We start from the raw sequence: 20,382 nt of genomic DNA, 5'->3' as shown, positions 1-20,382 counted from the left end.
ACGGCAGAAGATAGAGAAAAGATGAGTGTCGTCCCCTATGCCTTGGCCATAGGGTCTATCATGTATGCCATGCTGAAAGATCGTGGATGTCGCCTAGAGGGGGGGGTGAATAGGCGCTTTAAAATAGTTACGGTTTAGGCTTGAACAAATGCAGAATAAACCTAGCGGTTAATTTGCCAAGCATAAAACCTAAAACAACTAGGCTCACCTATGTGCACCAACAACTTATGCTAAGCAAGATAAGCAACTATGTGATAGCAAGATATATGACAAAGAACAGTATGGCTATCACAAAGTAAAGTGCATAAGTAAAGGGCTCGGGTAAGAGATAACCGAGGCACGCGGAGACGACGATGTATCCCAAAGTTCACACCCTTGCGGATGCTAATCTCCGTTTGGAGCGGTGTGGAGGCACAATGCTCCCCAAGAAGCCACTAGGGCCACCGTAATCTCCTCACGCCCTCGCACAATGCAAGATGCCGTGATTCCACTAAGGGACCCTTGAGGGCGGTCACCGAACCCGTACAAATGGCAACCCTTGGGGGCGGTCACCGAACCCGTACACTTTGGCAACCCTTGGGAGAGGTCACCAGTACCCGTCAAATTGCTCGGGGCGATCTCCACAGCCTAATTGGAGACCCCGACGCTTGCTCGGAGCTTTACACCACAATGATTGAGCTCCGAACACCACCAACCGTCTAGGGCGCCCAAGCACCCAAGAGGAACAAGCTCAAGGGTACCAAGCACCCAAGAGTAATAAGCTTCTCAACTTGTAACTTCCACGTATCACCGTGGAGAACTCAAACCGATGCACCAAATGCAATGGCAAGGGCACACGGAGGGCCCAAGTCCTTCTCTCTCAAATCCCACCGAAGCAACTAATGCTAGGGAGGAAAATGAGAGGAAGAACAAGAAAGAGAACACAAAGAACTCCAAGATCTAGATCCAAGGGGTTCCCCTCACATAGAGGAGAAAGTGATTGGTGGAAATGTGGATCTAGATCTCCTCTCTCTTTTCCCTCAAAAACTAGCAAGAATCCATTGAGGGATTGAGAGTTAGCAAGCTCGAAGAAGGTCAACAATGGGGGAAGAACACGAGCTCAACGGATAAGGTTGAATGGGGAAGAAGACCCCCTTTTATAGAAGCACCCGAATCCAACCGTTATGTGCTCAGTCCGCGCACGAGCGGTACTACCGCCCGGGAGGTAGAACACGGAGAGCGGGGCGAAACAGAGTGCGTGGCGGAGCTGTATGAGCGGCACTACCGCTGGAGCCAGCGGTACTACTGTTGGCCGCAGCGGTACTGCCGCTTGGGACAATGGTACTACCGCTTGTGGCGATAAGCGGTACTGCCGCTCCGGCCTGGCGGTACTACCGCTGGGACCGCGCACAACGCCTACCACGAGCACAAGGAGAAGGAACAGAGAGGAGGGTCATTGAGCGGCACTAGGGGTGGTGGTAGCCGCGGTACTACTGCACATGAGCGGTACTACCGCTCCTACTGCCGTTGAACCCGACACGAGAAAACCACGTCTCGAATCGAGGCGGTACTAGCGTGGAACCGGAGCCATACTACCGCTTATGCCCATGGGCGGTACTACCGCTGTGGGACAGCGGTACTACCGCTGGGGACAGCGGTACTACCGCTTGTGGCGATAATCGGTACTGCCGCTCTGGCCTAGCGGTACTACCGCTGGCGCCATCCTTAAGCCACTTCCACAAAAGCAAGTAAACTCCACGGAAAACCAGAACTACCATAACTTTTGCATATGAGCTCCGAATTGAGCAAATCAAGCTTGTTAGATACAAGACGACGAGTAGCATCAAAACAGCGACCGAGAAGGTATGCCAACAAATAGAGGAGTGAAACCTCCAACCGAGAAGAACCGGCAAAACCTCCAACATCGAAAACATCATAGAAGATGCATGTGAACTCCGTTTTCGATGAACTCGAGCTTGTCACCAAGATGACCATAAGCTCCAAAACTCACAAAGAGAAGAACAAAATAAGAACCAATAAAGATGATGCAAGGATGCAATGGTTTGAGCTCTCAACGAACGATATGATCAAGCTACTCATCGAGAGCCCCCCTTGATAGTACGACAATCGATCCTATAACCCGGTCTCCCAGCTACCATCATGAGACCGGTAAAATAGAAAACCTACCAAGGGCAAACCTTTGCCTTGCACATGGTCCACTTGAGCTAGATGATGACGATCTTGACTCCCTCAAGTTGGACCACCTTTCTTGATTGGGTTGACTCGATGAAGACTAGTTGATTGCTCCCCCATACTCCACTATGGGTGAGCCACTCTTCCGCACATCTTCACAAGTCCATTGTCACCACAAAGGACGCCAAGCTTCAAGCATTTGATCTCTTCGTGATGCTCCACTTGAACTTGCACACCGCAACCTTTCTTGATTGTGTTGACTTGATGAAGACTAGTTGATTGCTCCCCCATACTCCACTATGGGTGAGCCACTCTTCCGCACATCTTCACAAGTCCATTGTCACCACAAAGGACGCCAAGCTTCAAGCATTTGATCTCTTCGTGATGCTCACTTGAACTTGCACACCGCAACCTAACCCCACAAAGAACCCTCACGAAGACCATGTGTTAGTACACAAAGCGTAATTGACAATGCTTACCATACCATGGGATCACTTGATCCCTCTCGGTACATCTTCTACGCTTTGTGGGTTGATCAACTTGATTCACTCTTTGACTTAGTCTTGATCAACCTCTCACAAGACCAATCTTTAGGTAATTCCTTGAATAGCACCTTGGTCGATACAAACTCTCCTTGAAACCAACACATGTACTCCAAGAAAAGCCTATGGACAAAACCTTCAAATATAACTCAAGGCAACCATTAGTCCATAGAGATTGTCATCAATTACCAAAACCAAACATGGGGGCACCGCATGTTCTTTCACATGCTGTGTACCAGACCTGATGTAAACCTTGCCGTAAGTTTGGTAGGAAGGTACCAAAGTAATCCTGGCATGGAACACTGGACAACGGTCAAGAATATCCTGAAGTACTTGAAAAGGACTAAGGATATGTTTCTCGTCTATGGAGGTGACGAAGAGCTCGTCGTAAAGGGTCACGTCGATGCTAGCTTCGACACAGATCTGGATGACTCTAAGTCACAAACCGGATACGTGTATATTTTGAATGGTGGGGCAGTGAGCTGGTGCAGTTGCAAGCAAAGCGTCGTGGCGGGATCTACATGTGAAGCGGAGTACATGGCAGCCTCGGAGGCAGCACAAGAAGCAATCTGGGTGAAGGAGTTCATTACCGACCTAGGAGTTATTCCCAATGCGTCGGGCCCGATGACTCTCTTCTGTGACAACACTGGAGCTATTGCCCTTGCCAAGGAGCCCGGGTTTCACAGGAAGACCAGGCATATCAAGCCTCGCTTCAACTCCATTCGTGAAAATGTTCAAAATGGAGACATAGATATTTGCAAAGTGCATACGGACCTGAATGTCGCAGATCCGTTGACTAAACCTCTTCCTCGAGCAAAACATGATCAACACCAGAACTCTATAGGTGTTCGATTCATCACAATGTAACTAGATTATTGACTCTAGTGCAAGTGGGAGACTGTTGGAAATATGCCCTAGAGGCAATAATAAAATGGTTATTATTATATTTCCGTGTTCATGATAATTGTCTATTGTTCATGCTATAATTGTGTTATCCAGAAATCGTAATACATGTGTGAATATATAGACCACAACATGTCCCTAGTGAGCCTCTAGTTGACTAGCTCGTTGATCAACAGATAGTCATGGTTTCCTAACTATGGACATTAGATGTCATTGATAACAGGATCACATCATTAGAAGAATGATGTGATGGACAAGACCCAATCTTAAGCATAGCACAAGATCGTGTAGTTCGTCTGCTAGAGCTTTTCTAATGTCAAGTATCATTTCCTTAGACCATGAGATCGTGTAACTCCCGGATGCCGTAGGAGTGCTTTGGGTGTACCAAACGTCACAACGTTTGGGTGACTATAAAGGTATACTACAGGTATCCCCAAAAGTATCTGTTGGGTTGACACGGATCGAGACTGGGATTTGTCACTCCGTATGACGGAGAGGTATCTCTGGGCCCACTCGGTAATGCATCATCATAATGAGCTCAATGTGACCAAGTGTTTGGTCACGGGATCATGCATTACGGTACGAGTAAAGTGACTTGCCGGTAACGAGATTGAACGAGGTATTGGGATACTGACGATCGAATCTCAGGCAAGTAACGTACCGATTGACAAAGGGAATTGGATACGGGATTGATTGAATCCTTGACATCATGGTTCATCCGATGAGATCATCGTGGAACATGTGGGAGCCAACATGGGTATCCAGATCCCGTTGTTGGTTATTGACCGGAGAGTCTTCTCGGTCATGTCTGCATGTCTCCCGAACCCATAGGGTCTACACACTTAAGGTTCGGTGACGCTAGGGTTGTAGAGATATTAGTATGTGGTAACCCGAAAGTTGTTCGGAGTCCCGGATGAGATCCCGGACGTCACAAGGAGTTCCGGAATGGTCCAGAGGTGAAGATTTATATATAGGAAGTCCACTTTCGGCCATCGGGAAGGTTTCGGGGGTAATCGGTATTGTACCGGGACCACCGGAAGGGTCCCGGGGGTCCACCGGGTGGGGCCACCTATACCGGAGGGCCCCATGGGCTGAAGTGGGAGGGGAACCAGCCCCTGGTGGGCTGGTGCCCCCCCCATGGGCCTCCCCCTGCGCCTAGGTGTAAGATCGTGGATGTCGCCTAGAGGGGGGGGGGGTGAATAGGCGTTTTAAAATAATTACGATTTAGGCTTGAACAAATGCGGAATAAACCTAGCGGTTAATTTGTCAAGCACAAAACCTAAAACAACTAGGCTCACTATGTGCACCAACAACTTATGCTAAGCAAGATAAGCAACTATGTGATAGCAAGATATATGACAAGAAACAATATGGCTATCACAAAGTAAAGTGCATAAGTAAAGAGCTCGGGTAAGAGATAACCGAGGCACGCGGAGACGATGATGTATCCCGAAGTTCACACCCTTGCGGATGCTAATCTCCGTTTGGAGCGGTGTGGAGGCACAATGCTCCCCAAGAAGCCACTAGGGCCACCGTAATCTCCTCACGCCCTCGCACAATGCAAGATGCCGTGATTCCACTAAGGGACCCTTGAGGGCGGTCACCGAACCCGTACAAATGGCAACCCTTGTGGGCGGTCACCGAACCCGTACACTTTGGCAACCCTTGGGAGAGGTCACCAGTACCCGTCAAATTGCTCGGGGCGATCTCCACAACCTAATTGGAGACCCCGACGCTTGCTCGGAGCTTTACACCACAATGATTGAGCTCCGAACACCACCAACCGTCTAGGGCGCCCAAGCACCCAAGAGGAACAAGCTCAAGGGTACCAAGCACCCAAGAGTAATAAGCTTCTCAACTTGTAACTTCCACGTATCACCGTGGAGAACTCAAACCGATGCACGAAATGCAATGGCAAGGGCACACGGAGGGCCCAAGTCCTTCTCTCTCAAATCCCACCGAATCAACTAATGCTAGGGAGGAAAATGAAAGGAAGAACAAGAAGGAGAACACCAAGAACTCCAAGATCTAGATCCAAGGGGTTCCCCTCACATAGAGGAGAAAGTGATTGGTGGAAATGTGGATCTAGATCTCCTCTCTCTTTTCCCTCAAAAACTAGCAAGAATCCATGGAGGGATTGATAGTTAGCAAGCTCAAAGAAGGTCAACAATGGGGGAAGAACACGAGCTCAAATGGTTAGGTTCAATGGGGAAGAAGACCCCCTTTTATAGGAGGGGGAAAATCCAACCGTTATGTGCTCAGCCCGCACACGAGCGGTACTACCGCTCCTGGTCCCGGTACAACCGGGACTCACAGTATACGTGCAGAACCCTACCAGGCGGTACAACCGGGCGACTAGGCGGTAGCACCGGTTGAGAAGAACAACCGGACCAACCGCCCAGCCACCTCTCAACCACCGCATAGGAACAGAAGGGAGTCACCCCTGAGTGCGGTAGTCGAGCGGTACCGGGCCGGTGCAACCGCATGGCCTTGAGTGCTCGGGCGGCTAAGTCCTGAGCGGTCGAACCACTCCGGACACCGGTGGTACCGGTACAACCGGACCAACCGGGCCACCACCGCCCGAGTACCGCATCAAAACAGAGGCCTGACCGGTACTTGGGCGGTGCCTGGCCGAAACAACCGCCCAAGTCTTTGCTGAGCAAGTTGGCGGTACCACTGCCCGGAAGCAGCGGTACAACGGCTGAGAGCTCCAAGCGGTACTACCGCTAGGGCACGCGGTACTACCGCTGGGACCAGACAAAAACCACTCTCAAGAAAACCAGAACTGCCATAACTTCTGCATATGAGCTCTGAATTGAGCAAACTCAAGCTTGTTGGAAACAAGACGACGAGTAGCATAAAATAGGCAGGGGAGGTATGCCAACAAATAGAGGAGTGAAACCTCCAACCAAGAAGAACCGGCAAAACCTCCAACATCGAAAACATCATAGAAGATGCAAGTAAACTCCGTTTTCGATGAACTCGAGCTTGTCATCAAGATGACCATAAGCTCTAAGACTCACAAAGAGAACCATCAAGAACCAAGAAAGATGATGCAAGGATGCAATGGTTTGAGCTCTCTACGAACGATACGATATAGCTACTCATCGAGAGCCCCCCTTGATAGTACGACAATCGATCCTATAACCCGGTCTCCCAACTACCATCACGAGACCGGTAAAATAGAAAACCTATCAAGGGCAAACCTTTGCCTTGCACATGGTCCACTTGAGCTAGATGATGACAATCTTGACTCCCTCAAGTTGGACCACCTTTCTTGATTGTGTTGACTTGATGAAGACTAGTTGATTGCTCCCCCATACTCCACTATGGGTGAGCCACTCTTCCGCACATCTTCACAAGTCCATTATCACCACAAAGGACGGCAAGCTTCAAGCATTTGATCTCTTCGTGATGCTCCACTTGAACTTGCACACCGCAACCTAACCCCACAAAGAACTCTCACGAAGACCATGGGTTAGTACACAAAGCGTAATTGACAATTCTTACCATACCATGGGATCACTTGATCCCTCTCGGTACATCTTCTGCGCTTTGTGAGTTGATCAACTTGATTCACTCTTGACTTAGTCTTGATCATCCTTGAACCTTTCCAATTCTCTTCATTTGAATGATGTCTTGAAGGTAGACATGAATGATCACACAATCTTCTTCTTCAAGACATGCTTGCAATAAGCTCAACTCTCACATGACCAATCTTTGGATAATTCCTTGAATAACACCTTGGTCGACACAAACTCTCCTTGAAACCAACACATGTACTCCAAGAAAAGCCTATGGACAAAACCTTCAAATATAACTCAAGGCAACCATTAGTCCATAGAGATTGTCATCAATTACCAAAACCAAACATGGGGGCACCGCATGTTCTTTCACTAGGGTTGGAAACCCTAGGGGTGGGGGGCACCCCACTTGGCTTGGGGGGCAAGTCCCCCCTTGGCCGCCCCCCCTTGGAGATCCCATCTCCTAGGGCCGCCCCCCCTAGGGGCCCTATATATAGTGGGGGAGGGAGGGCAGCCGCACCAAGTCCCTGGCCCCTCCCTCTCCCCTCGTAACACCTCTCTCTCTCTCTCTCTCGTTGGAGCTTGGCGAAGCCCTGCCGAGATCACCGCTGCTTCCACCACCACGCCGTCGTGCTGCTGGATCTCCATCAACCTCTCCTTCCCTTGCTGGATCAAGAAGGAGGAGACGTCTTCCCAACCGTACGTGTGTTGAACGCGGAGGTGCCGTCCATTCGGCGCTCGGTCATCGGTGATTTGGATCACGATGAGTACGACTCCATCAACCCCGTTCTCTTGAACGCTTCCGCTCGCGATCTATAAGGGTATGTAGATGCACTCCCTTCTCCCTCGTTGCTAGATGACTCCATAGATTGATCTTGGTGGTGCGTAGAAAATTTTAAAATTCTGCTACGTTCACCAACAGTAGGTCCTATGAGGTACAGTATTTATTATGTGGTACAATGTGTTAGAGTTGATGATGAGGAGTAGTTGTGATTATGACTAGTGACCAACTTGCTATGTGATGTCTCATTGATGAAAATGATGATCATGAGGAGGTGTTATATGACAATGATGTATTATGATGATAAGTTGTTAATGATATGATGATGATGATGACGATGATATTTATTATACCATTGGGTGAAAGAACCGCGGATTAGTTTCAAGTGGATGTCCATCCACTTGAAACTAGTCCACGGTTCTTTCACCCAGTGATGTAATAACTCATTATGATGTAAAAACAATCTCTAAATTGTTGCTGTATGAAAACTTGTATAAAGGTGTATGAATAAAACATGAAATAAAAAAGAAATAAAATACGAAATAATAGTGGTAGCGCGTGCAGGGAGAAGCGCTACTAGTAATTACCAGCAGCGTTGTTTGGAGAAAACGCTACTACTAAGTCGATATAGCAGTAGCGTAGGTTAACCCACGCTACTACTAACCTTTAGCTGTAGCGCCGTACCAGTAGAGCACCATCCCGCGCTACTAATAGGCCTAAAACCCGCGCTGCTGCTAGGCTTTTCCCTAGTAGTGTTTCATCACTTGCACCATGACTGCTTCCAATGTCATGAAGCTTTTGAATAGCTTATCGACATCGTAGTTCTCAAACTCCTCCTCTACACCCTGTACCAATTCCTGAATATTCATAGGTGCTCTGCAATCGGTTAGGGATTGGAGAGAGCAGTGGAAACAAAGATCTAACACATTGAGCTTAGGATTGTTTGGTGGTTGTTGCAATAGTCGAATATCCAGATCTGTTTGTGCCACGGCTTCTGCAAAACCAGCATCACCAGGGAGGACATGTGGTGCTACATTATCTTGTTGAATGAAGATCGTTGTGTCCTCGTCACCGTCAGTCCATTTTTCTTGAATGGCAGGGATTACTTTATTGATCAGATAATCTCTGCACACAGGTCTAGTAACTTTGACCGGCCTCAACACTATTGTCCCCCTATCTCTGTTTTAGCTTGTTCGTTGTGCCTCGGTCTCTACCATGAACGGCCAAATGCCAAGTTTTCCATCAAATGTCATCTCTCTATCTTCATTGTAGCGAGGTTTGGCCACAGCTGTTAGGAACATTACCTTCCTAATGCTATGAGTATTGTGCACAGTTCGATTTGGTTCCTCTTCTCCAGGCAGTACGTAGTAGCTACTCTTCACTCGGGTCATGTCATACCACTTCTCATCTATATGGACCATATTTGTCATTGGTTTGAATCTAGGCCAAGGACTTCATATCCATCTTTCATCCATCATGGATAGGCAGAACTTTAGTCTCGCTATCTTGTTCTGTGGCTTGAGGGTGGGTTTGATGGTGCTTGTGATGCGTTTCAGCTCTTGCAATTGAAATCTGTCATGTAGGGTTGATCGGGGCACACCTAAACACCTTGCTAGAGAACGGATTGTTCTTCTTTTGTTCAAAGGGATTATGGTTGTTCTCGACATATCTAGTTCTTTTCTCTTCCTACCACTTTTGTTCTTCTTGCTTGAAACATCAACTTCTTGGCCTGCTGCAAGTTTTCGTTTGGCTAGATTCCATATTCTTGTAACTGTTCGCAGGTTAACATTCAGCATAGTCGCAATGAGCACCTTGTCATACACATGAACCTGTCCATCTCTAAGCTCGATTACTCGTAGAGCAAAGTAAACACCATGTCTCTCCTTGTCTGTCAAGTCCTTCCCTCTTGGATTGCCATGTGCATCAGCTTCTTGCACTTTTGCATCTTCTTGTGCCTCTTGAGCTTCTTCCACTAATGCATCTTCTTGTGCCTCTTGAGCTTCTTGCACTTCTGCATCTTCTTGTGCCTCTTGAGCTTCTTCCTCTTCAGGAAACCAGTTCAATTCAATGTCTTCATCCTCGTCTTCCGGGATCAAGTTCAAATCAATAGTGCCACCTTGCTGAGCTTGTTCTTCTTATTGAGCTTCATCCTCCTCTTTCGGGATCAAATTCAAATCAATAGTGCCACCTTGATGAGCTTGTTCTTCTTGTTGAGCTTCATCCACTTCTTCCGAGATCAAGTTCAAATCCATAGTTGTGTTCTCCTGTCTGATCTCATACCAAGAGTATACAAAAGATGAATGATTAGCACATAATCATAACAAGAAAACCATGAAGAATCCTAGACAAAAAGCAAAGAAACCAAGAAAGGAAAAAGTAGATATTAGAAGTTCTCCTTGTTCATTTGGTAACTAGAGGAACATGAAGGCCCTCCTATTCAAGTAAAGCAAGAAGAATCTAACTTAATTCAAATAATGCCAACTTAATTCCTATTGTCATGTCTTTTTTTATTATATCCTTTTCCTTTTTTACACTTGACTGAATTTCAATACACTGAATTTGAGTACTTATAGAAAATTGCTGCTATTGTCAAATTACTCTCTCCACGGTAATTATTTCACTATCCTAATGCTTTATAAAAGCAGAGAAGATTTTTTTTTTGACATTGTTGATTGCTTTTGCTTTTGAGTGCAAATTTGTACCAGCGGGTTCATGGGGAGTTTTAACTAGGTATCACCAGCTGGTGTTTAATTTGGTTCAGATTTTTCAGACTAAAAACCCTGATATATAGTACAATATGGAAACATATCTTGCTTAATTATATTGGTGGTGATCATGTACTGGTATGTTTTCTGAATCTCCTTGACAGTAGTAGGTAGTTTCCTGTTAAGCTGCAATTAACAGGCCTTTAGCAGCAATCCTTTTCACATATTCTACTATATATACTACTCCCTCTGTAATTAAACTAACATAATACTCCAGGTATATGTGAATTTTCTCTTGGGCATGCAGGCCTAATATGGACATTAATTAATTTTATTAACCTATATAAACAAACATTAAGTAACAAACACATTAACAATACACCAAGAAGAGAATGAACCCATACTTGTTTCTCTGAATTAAACTGAATGTCACTGAATTGAAATTGCAGTTCAACAGCAGCAGGAATGGATACAACAGCAACAATACCTTCTTCAGAGAGGATCGGGCAGCAACACGAGCTCCACCGAAGAGCATGGAGCGTGGGCGAGCGTGCACGCGCACGAGCGTGGTCGACACTTGGGTGCCGGAGCCGCTGGTGTTTGTTCACCGGAGGAACCACGTGACGAGCTCCAGCGGCGGCGAGCGGCGGCCGACGACGACCAGGCCAAATACCAAGCGATCGAGAGGGGGAAAGTGGTCTGGAGGACCGGAAGATGACCCTGATTCCTTAAAACGGCTCGGGGAAGCCAGGGAAGGCGCGACGGCGTCGACCTTGTGTGGGGAAGCGACGGCCGGAGTGGGAGGAGACGGGGCAGATTTCGTCGATCCACGGCTTCCCAGCAAGCCTGGCTCGATGATGGAGTACCTCTCGGTGAGGCGTTCCTGGTCTGCTCGGGGAGGATGCGGTCCAGCTGTGGGCGGCGATGGTTGAGCTGCGCGGGTGGGCGGCGGTGGTTGCCTCCTTCGCACGTGGGCGGTTGTGGGCGGTGGCTGTGGCGTAGTTGGGAGGCGCACGTGGTGGGCGGCGCTGGACCTGCCGGTGCCTCGCGACGGCGGGCGACGGCGTCTCACGGTGGCGTGTCGAGGGGAAGGAGAAGGATCTGTTTGCGACTGATTTAAAAGCCCAAGGGGGTTTTTGTAAAAAAAATTGAACTAGGCGTGGACAACTTTCCCCGGACGGAGGGAGTATCTCTCTTCCACAAATGTTTTGCATAGTCTGTCAATTCAGTGCCGAAGAAGTAAGCCTTGTCAGCGGATTTGGTGGTATGCCGCCAGTCCAAATTCTGAACCCAAAGCAAATCTAAAACCCAGATAAATCTGGTTTGTGGAGAATGACGGGATGCTGCGTGCACCTGTTTTCGGCGGCCGGCACCGGTGCCATAGAAGAGGCAGTATGCAACCTTGGAGCCAAGACCCTTCTAGGTGACGAGGCATATAGAGGGCGGCAGCACGGCGGGAGGCGCGGAGGCGGAAGCAAAGGAAAGGAGGCACATATAACCCACAAACACAGAAAAAAGACATAGGGCACGACACAATAATGGGCCAAAAAATGAGCCCCACCGCCCCAGCGTGCGATAGGGAAGACGAAGGACACAACAACTACACGGGACAACCAACACGCAGCGATGCAGGAAAGCATATAGTCTCGCTAAACATGCTCTTGGCATGTCTTCATGATGCCATTTGTGGCTCCTAAATACTGGGACCTAAATTGCATCCCTATGAACTTGTTGCATGATCAATAAAATGGAGTGTGTTTAGACTAAAAAAATGAATTTTATGGCCCGTGGCTTGCAATTTAGATGTGACATTTAGTAAATCCTTACCAATCGAAAACTCTCACACTATCACACCACTTGATTCCCCCTCATGGACGGAGCTAGAGGCGCGATTTTTCCTATCCCTATTTTTCTATCGTGTGGGATGATAAGAAAATTTCAATTCAGAAGTTCACTATTTTGCTTCTTTTTTAAGTTCACGTCGATTAGAAAAGAAAAAGAATTGTTCCTAGAAAAAAGAATGTTGGAGTGAATTTTAACTAAGATGCAGTTAGTACTGACAAGCGAGTGAAAAGAAACAATATGGATGGCAGCATAATCTTCGGATTGATCCACCTTCACCATCGACACAGGCACAATTTTGGTCTCATATGAATTTCATTAACTTGTTGTTTTTATTATCCTTGTCAGATGGTTCATTTTGGTGACTCTGTGTGCATCTTAACTATTTATGCTGAGGCCGAGTGTCACTTAGTATACTTTGTATCCACTCGATGCTATATTTTAAGTTAATAAAACCCCCTGCATTGAAAAAATAGTGGCAAGCGAGTGGAACAATAGTTTCCCTCAAAAGAAATGTGAAGCAGTTTCATTCGATATGTTGTGGACTAGATGATGAAGAAACCAACAAGCAACAAGGGTGGGTTGTGTTGTCGTACTGTGCCCTACCAACGCAGTATTAAAAAATGATTCTACGGCCTACATCGATCCCGCGTCTAAGGACTAAAATAGTCTAGACGTGATGGGGAGTGTTGGAGTATATTGCGCACCCCCTCTCCATCAGTTCGGACTTTTGGATGAGTTGGCTGGAACATGAATTCAATATGACATCTAAGCCAAGAGGTCTTGAGTTCAAGACCATGCCAACGCAATATTTAAAATAAAAAAGATCCCACGGCCTACATTGATCCCACGTCTAAGGACTAAGTAGTTCTAGACGCGAGAGGGAGTGTTAGAGTATAATGTCCGACCCTCTCTCATAGTTCGGTCTGACCAGTGAACTGATTAGATGCACAAACTTGGGGTTCAAAACCCAGTAAATGCAAAAATAATTACGGCTTGCCCCCATTTCCGTTTCGGACTTTTGGATGAGTTGGTTGGAGTATGAATTCAATAACCTCAACAACAACAGGAGGGGTCAGCAAAACAATTGCTAGATCATCTGACCAACAACATCCTCACCATTTCACCCAAGCATCATTATGTAACTCATACATTTAACTTACTATAGTCTATTGGCTTTTATGCATCTTATCTATCTGTGTAGAGGCTACGTGTCGCTCAATATGCTTTGTATCTACTCGATGCTACATACATTTTGAGTTAATAAAACACCCTTGATTGAAAAAGTAGGCTTTGTTTCCGCTCAATGCTACATGTCTGAGTTAATAAAACCCCCTTCATTGCAAAAGTAGTGGCAAGTGAGTGGAACAATAGTCTCCCTGAAAAGAAATCTGAAGCAGTTTCATTCGATATATTGTGGATTAGATGATGAAGAAACCAGCAAGCAGCAAGCAGCAAGCGTAGGTTGTGTTGCCGTAGCATGCCCTACGGAGTTGTACAAAGTCTTCTGATTCATATGGTCTCTAGCTAGCACTAAAGATCAAAATGAATCAGCTCAGCAACTTGCTTCCAGCAACAACAGAGGGGTCAGCAAAACAATGCTAGATCATCTGACCAACAGCATCCCCTCCATTTCACCCAAGCATAATTATGTAACTCATACATTTAATTTACTACAGCCATACAATTCAATTGATCAGTTCACCAAAGCTTTGCGGCCACTACAATTTTTGGCCCTATTTAACTTAGCAGAACACATATACACACATCAGCATTCCTCACCCCGTCTCTTATATGCAACTGTGGAACCGAATGAACAGATGACCCTTCGCCGCGCACCTCGTGGAACCCGACAGAAGCTCGCCGACACCGCTCATCAGACATAGTAGCCCAGCAGGGCGGCCAGCGCGGTCCAGAACACCAAGAGCTCGAGCGTCCATGGTTGCTTCATCGGAGGGCTCGCGTTAGGCAGCCACGGATAGGCGTCGGGAGGCGGCATGACGCAGTTGTCGCCGTTGAAGTAGACACGCCGCGGAAAGGCCCACCCTTTCTCGAAGGTGAAGGTCTCCGGGTCCTTCTGCAGAAGTATCTCCGTCTGCGCGTTTCCGAACGGACCGGCTTGGTTGAGCAGATCATTGTAGAACTTCATTCCCCAGAACATCGCGCTGTCGTCTGAAACACAGAGAGGGAGCAATTAAACTCCATCATCAGACAGGAGGGTTTCGGCTCAGAAACCAGTTAAACACAGACGGCTCACAAGGCGACTAATTAACTTACTTATGCGGCCTCCGTACGGGGAGAGCGGCTTGTAGTTGAAACTGAAGAGCTTTGTGATGTTGTTGAAGTTGGGATGCTGGACAACCAGGTTCCAATCTGTGTAATTCATGCGGTAGTTGAAGTTTGTGATGGTTACTTTGACTCTCCAGTAGTCCTTGTAGTTGAGCTTCACATGCCAGTGCACTTTTACCGGGCACATGTGGGAAGTGCACTGGACAAGAGGCTGGCCGGTGTACTTGCCAGGGCCATCGATGGCGGATTGTAAATAAGGTGAGTTGGGACTGCAAAGTGCATAGGATTCATAAGGAATTTTGCGGAAAATTAAAACCTTAACAGGCGGTAAAGAGTGAACAATTTTGCTAACTCACTTTACACAGCTCCCTGGATGAGTGTTATTGTTTTGGCAGCCGCAAGAGCATGTTGGGCAGCCCACAATAGTGTTGTTATAAAACGACGAGAGAGCTACGCAGCAGGTTGGGGTCTTCTGAGCAAGAAACTGGGAGTAGGTGCAGGTTACATTCCATGTCACTGTGAATAGAGAATTTCTTGGTTAGAACCCCACTAATAAATAAAGAAAATCAACAGCAACAATGCCCCGTTTTTAATAAAAATGGGGAGGGGGGAAACCCCTCTTGATAAATAAAAATTAACAGCAACAAAACATAAAAAACATATGTGGAACCAATCCGATGCTTCCTGCATTAGACATGCAATATTTGCAAGAGAACAAAACTGGCTAAAATAGGTAAGTAAATATGAGCTGAATTCGATCCTAGGTGATGAACATGAACTCATGTCCCTTAGAGAATGTATCACTTCTCATTTGAATGGTTTGAATCCTTTTACTAATCCTACACATATTACTATAACATAGCATTCATTCATGACTATTAAGGAGCAGAAACATGCTAAACTAGTAGTAAGTGTTGAAGCAATTGATAGATAGCAAGCGGCGAGGGGCAATAGGTGGGCAACTTACTAAGAGCTTGGGTCGTCCTGCGCCCGTCACCGATGAGAAACTTGGTGGGCCTCACAACAGTAGCACGGCCGCATGTGTAGCCCGGGCCCGGGGTCTTAAGAGTGAAGTTTCTGGGCAGCTTAACCGTCTTATTGGTAGTCCCAGAAAGGCCTACACTGATCTGGAAGGAGGAGGCGGCATTTGCCGGGTCCTGGTTAAACGTGCTTATAACCCCTCCCTTGCAGCAGTTGCCGACTTGGTCTTTGTACGGCGTCCCCGGGAGAAGATCGATGACGGTGGGATCTCTCTTGCAGCAATGGGGAGGGTTGGTCTTGAACTTGGAGCAGTCGCCCTGCTCGGTGGTCTGAGCCCCCACCATGGACCAGATGACCTCCTTCTTGGCCCAGGTCCACCCCAGCTGCCACCCGGGCGCAGATATGTGCCGGAACTGCTGGTAGTTGTATATTGTGACCATTGCCTGTGCATGACAAGTTTGGAAGAAGAAGAAAATCATGACACACACAGGTACAGGGTGAGCAGATATGAATGCACAATCACTTTTGAGTCGAGTAGTCCACTATATATATTGCTTGTAGCAGAGTTTGTTTGTATGTAGCCGGTCACTGGCCATGCTACTTACTTGTTGAGGTCATCAAAACCTCGGTAAAAATCAATGCTGGCCTAATTCATAGTTTGGGATGAGAGACAGACAGATGTTGAAGTGCTACTCACAACATAACCATCAGGAGTCCACTCTTTAAGATCCCATTTTATGGTGATGTTCCCGTTCGGATCTAGCGAATCGTACGCCTCTGCGAGAACAAGAAGGAAGTAAGAGGGTTAATTGGCACGTCAGATGCACAACGAACACATGCTTGTTCCAATCTGCAGGAATGTATCCTGCAAATCAGGTTCTTTTTACCAGCACAACAAACGCAGTTGACTGAGACGTTCTAGCTAACTAACTAAGTAACTGTCTGTAATTCACTTCAGTTGCGAACACATCGGCGCGAGGATGTTTCAACCAACTAATTCGCTTAAGAATCAGCTTGAAGCTCAAGACAGTAGCAGGGTCTATCTATTCTACAGTGCGGCTCAAGTTGTTTTAATCTAGCAGCACAGCAGACACACTTGACTGAGATGTTTTTACTAACTAACTACTAGTGTATTTCGCTTCAGCTGTGAACAGATCAGAGCTCGGCGCAAGGATGTTTTTACTAACTAACCAATCCACTTAAGAGTCAGCTTGAAGCTTGAAGCTCAAGACAGCAGCAGCGTGCAAGAAACGAGCTGAATTGGTAACCCAGCGGGACAGACACCGACAGGACCGACGAGACGGGGGCAGCAGGCATCCACCCACCCATCCGCACGCGCGCGAGCAGAACCGAATCAGAGGACGGAGGAGGGGAGCCGCACCTGTGGCGGCCGGCGCGGAGAGGAGCAGCGCCGCCGCGAGCAGCAGGGCGCAGCCAGAAAGCGCCGCCATTTCGTGCCCCGCCCACACTCTCTCTGCTCCACAGGCCACTGCTCCAGTCGGAGCGGACGGAGGTGGGGGGAGGTGGAGATCTGGGGCGGGAGGCGGACAGCGGGCAGAGGACAGGTGGTGGGCTGCGACGAGACACGGAGGCGCGCCGTGACTTCCGTCCGTCCGGTGGGGGTGGGGGTGGGAATAGGAGTGAGCGGTACTTTATCGCGTTGAGGGGCGGGCAGACGGTGACGGCACACCCTCGCCACAGCCTGTTTCTGACCGGAACGCTCTTTCCAGAAAGGGTTCCAAGGAAGGTCCCGAAGGGCCTAGAAGCTGGTGCGCAACGACCCCAGGAGGAAATTAGTTAGGCTGGTGTATATTTAGCCTGTTTTAAATTGTTGTCGGTGACAAAAACAGATACAGTATAAATTTTTCGACCTAATTTGATCCAGCTTTAAAAGAGAGTACACCCGTCTAGAGCGTCTCCAACACCGGCCCTCGAAACGGGCATAGCATTTGCCCGCGTACGTCGACATGGGCCGGCCATCCAATGCTTGCCCCAAAACCTCCGCCCAGACCCGTGAGATGAAAGATGGATGGGTATTTATTACCCCCTCCCAAAATGACTGTTGCGACCTTAGGGACCCGTAAGCATTGGGTTAAGGACCCTATAGGCACATGAACACATGAGAGATGGATGCTACACCCATGTGCAGGGTCAGGGACCCCGTGGGCATAGGGTTAAGGACCCTATGGGCACATGGGCACATGAGAGATGAATGCTACACCCATGTGCAGGGGGTTAGGGACCCGTGGACATGTGATGTCTAGAGAGAAAAATGGCCTCAACCCCATGTGCACGAGGTCAAAAGGGTCTGAGGCACGAGTTACCCAGAGATGTTTCTTGGACCCCTTGAACATGGCATCCTCGACCTCATGACACAGAAGTCCCATAAATGGAATAGACTCACTTTAAAAAAAAAGAATTATTCCAACCTTGCCTAGGTATGTCTGAAAATGAAAAATGTTTTCTAAAAATTTCTCAAATGAGATAACAAAAAACCCAAAGCAGATGATATCTTATTGCAAGTGTGGCCTTAGGAATCTAAAAGAGGTTGCTCTGAAGAGATAGATGTGTCCCGGCCTCTATTGTTCTCTCGTAGCACCAATCACAAATGGTAAGGGTCTAACCATATTTTTAGTGTTAGGAATGGGAAAGCTTGGTGTGTATGTTTCACTGTTTTGCATGATCCCAAACTTTCATGTGAAAATTTAGATATGTAAAGAAAAATCAGAAACACAACACATATTTCTACAAACACTAAAACTTTCAGATTCAAATTCAGAATACAAATAAAAATAATAGACAAATCTAGATGTAAATAATGTCATTTTTGACTATTGAAGCTATTCATGTTGGATTTGTCTTTTTTCCTCTCTTTGTCTATTTCTAATTTCAATTTGAACTTTTTTGAAGTCGTAGACATGAGTTGTGAACATTCACAATAAATCTAGAATTATTTGGAACTGCTAAATTTGCCTTTTCAAATTGGGATTATGGGAGCATTTGAGTGATGGTATCGTGTATTTGTAGCTCCCCACCCCATCTAATATTCAGTTTATTTGAGTGGTGGTATCATATATTCACCCCCTCTGCCCCTCCCCTCTGCACCATCTCAAAGAAAGTTATAACCCATTAAAATATATTTTTAGTGAGTTAACCACTTCTCACCATCTCATATAATTGCATATAACTCTATAAACACTTTACCATGCCTTTAGAACCACCCCACTTGTCCCTATATTTGGAACCCAACGGGTTTTGGCAGACCCAAATTTCAGCATCCAACTGCCGCCATCACCTAGACCGTCTTCTTCTCCGGGCCAGGCCACAGATCCTTCGGAGTCGATGTCGCCGACGCATTCCAGCAAGGACCAGACAATCCGATTACATGTGTAGATGCAATTTTCTTGTTCCGACGACCAGTAGCGGATCTAGCCCAATAGGTCAGGGTGAGCCAACAATATAACTGTTCATATAAAATACTTTTCTTAATATTTTTTTTACCTTTTTTACTATGCTATAAAGCTATTCAAAAAATCCCAGGGTGGGCATGGCCCACCCTGTCCACCCTCTACCTCCGCCACTGCCGACGACTACTAAGAACTCCAGTTGCAATAACATAGGCACGCCATCAGCATGTGCAAAAACGAGAGGATAGAGAAATGTCAATGGACTGTATTTTTATTTTCTTTCACAGTTTTTTCTTATAATCTTGATATAGAACCTTGCTCTTTCCCAACCCCCCAAAAAAACGGTGTACATATTTCACATAAGCAATTCTTTTTGGATCCAAAAAAATATGTTTTTCTTTCAAAAAGGGGCTACGTGTAGCCCAGGGACCAATCTATTTTTTTTCCTTTTTTAGAATATAAGATAACTTTTTGCAGAAAGTAATAGTAGAATCTTTTTTAGGATAAGTGGATAGTAGTGGACGATGGTGCATAAATATACACACACCCAGACCCATTTTAGTAAGCCGTGCACAGGTAGGTGTGCTGCCAAGAAGTTGTTGCTACAATCCATGGGCACTGACATGAGCAAAAGAAGTGAGCAAACGGTTGTCGGTGTCGGTGGACAAAAAAACAGGTGCCTATCACATAGATTTCTGAATTCCCAAAACTAACTTGGATCCTGCTTATAAGAACAGAAATAAATTTAGATACAAAAATAATCTGCTGCCTTGGTCTGCACCACACGGTGGAGAAAATGACGCAACTGCTGCGGTGAGCTTCAGACAAGGATTGCACTTAATTAGATACCTTAAAATCACTGGGCTGATCTGATGGTACACGGAAAATCGCCCAACAAAGCGGTTTTCAGCTGACCAAATCATCAGGAATATAAACTAATGGGAGATTTGTGTTAGGCTGAACCAAAACTACATGCAGCGGAAATTAGAAATTCCAACCTGAAGATACCACAGACAGAAACATCGCACTCTTCCGGACAGTACCTCCATGGCGGTTTTTCTGCCAGTGGCTATGCAGGAAGGAAAACAGAGCACACTGCTCCTCCGTGATGGTGCCCGCCCTTGTCGCTGACAGAGATACCGTCCAAGAACTTGCCGGCATCCTTGTTCTTGGAACGGCGACATTGCCATGGAACAGCAAGCAGAGGGGAACCTTGCACCGGCAACTCGAAACAAT

The 20,382-nt window shown here is 46.8% G+C and overlaps 1 protein-coding gene across 2 annotated transcripts; it reads right to left on the bottom strand.

Moving 5' to 3' along the window:
- Positions 1 to 14,080: 14,080 nt before the first annotated feature.
- On the bottom strand, positions 14,081 to 17,381 carry LOC125530690 (COBRA-like protein 3). Of its 2 annotated transcripts, XM_087528972.1 has the most exons (6): positions 17,121 to 17,381; positions 16,437 to 16,516; positions 15,726 to 16,182; positions 15,115 to 15,274; positions 14,747 to 15,027; positions 14,081 to 14,641 (listed from the first exon to the last, which is right to left on the bottom strand). In XM_087528972.1, the coding sequence occupies exons 1-6, from the start codon at positions 17,188 to 17,190 to the stop codon at positions 14,346 to 14,348; spliced, it is 1,344 nt and encodes a 447-aa protein (XP_087385098.1). In that variant the 5' UTR covers positions 17,191 to 17,381; the 3' UTR covers positions 14,081 to 14,345. The 2 variants fall into 2 exon arrangements, with proteins under 2 accessions (XP_087385098.1, XP_087385097.1); XM_087528971.1 differs by lacking the exon at positions 16,437 to 16,516.
- Between the last annotated feature and the right edge of the window lie 3,001 nt (positions 17,382 to 20,382).

Source organism: Triticum urartu, chromosome 6A (genome assembly GCF_056163025.1).
Source record: "Triticum urartu cultivar PI428250 chromosome 6A, HENAU_Tu73, whole genome shotgun sequence".
Lineage (NCBI taxonomy): Eukaryota > Viridiplantae > Streptophyta > Magnoliopsida > Poales > Poaceae > Triticum > Triticum urartu.
This window is presented reverse-complemented; position numbering and strand designations above follow the sequence as displayed.

Excerpts from the sequence above, each read along its gene's own strand:
- LOC125530690 (XM_087528972.1), bottom strand. The coding sequence starts at position 17,190 with ATGGCGGCGCTTTCTGGCTGCGCCCTGCTGCTCGCGGCGGCGCTGCTC. Across the intron at positions 15,275-15,725 it reads CAGGACGACCCAAGCTCTTA|TGACATGGAATGTAACCTGC; the intron begins GTAAGTTGCCCA and ends CTCTATTCACAG. Across the intron at positions 15,028-15,114 it reads CATCCAGGGAGCTGTGTAAA|TCCCAACTCACCTTATTTAC; the intron begins GTGAGTTAGCAA and ends TGCACTTTGCAG.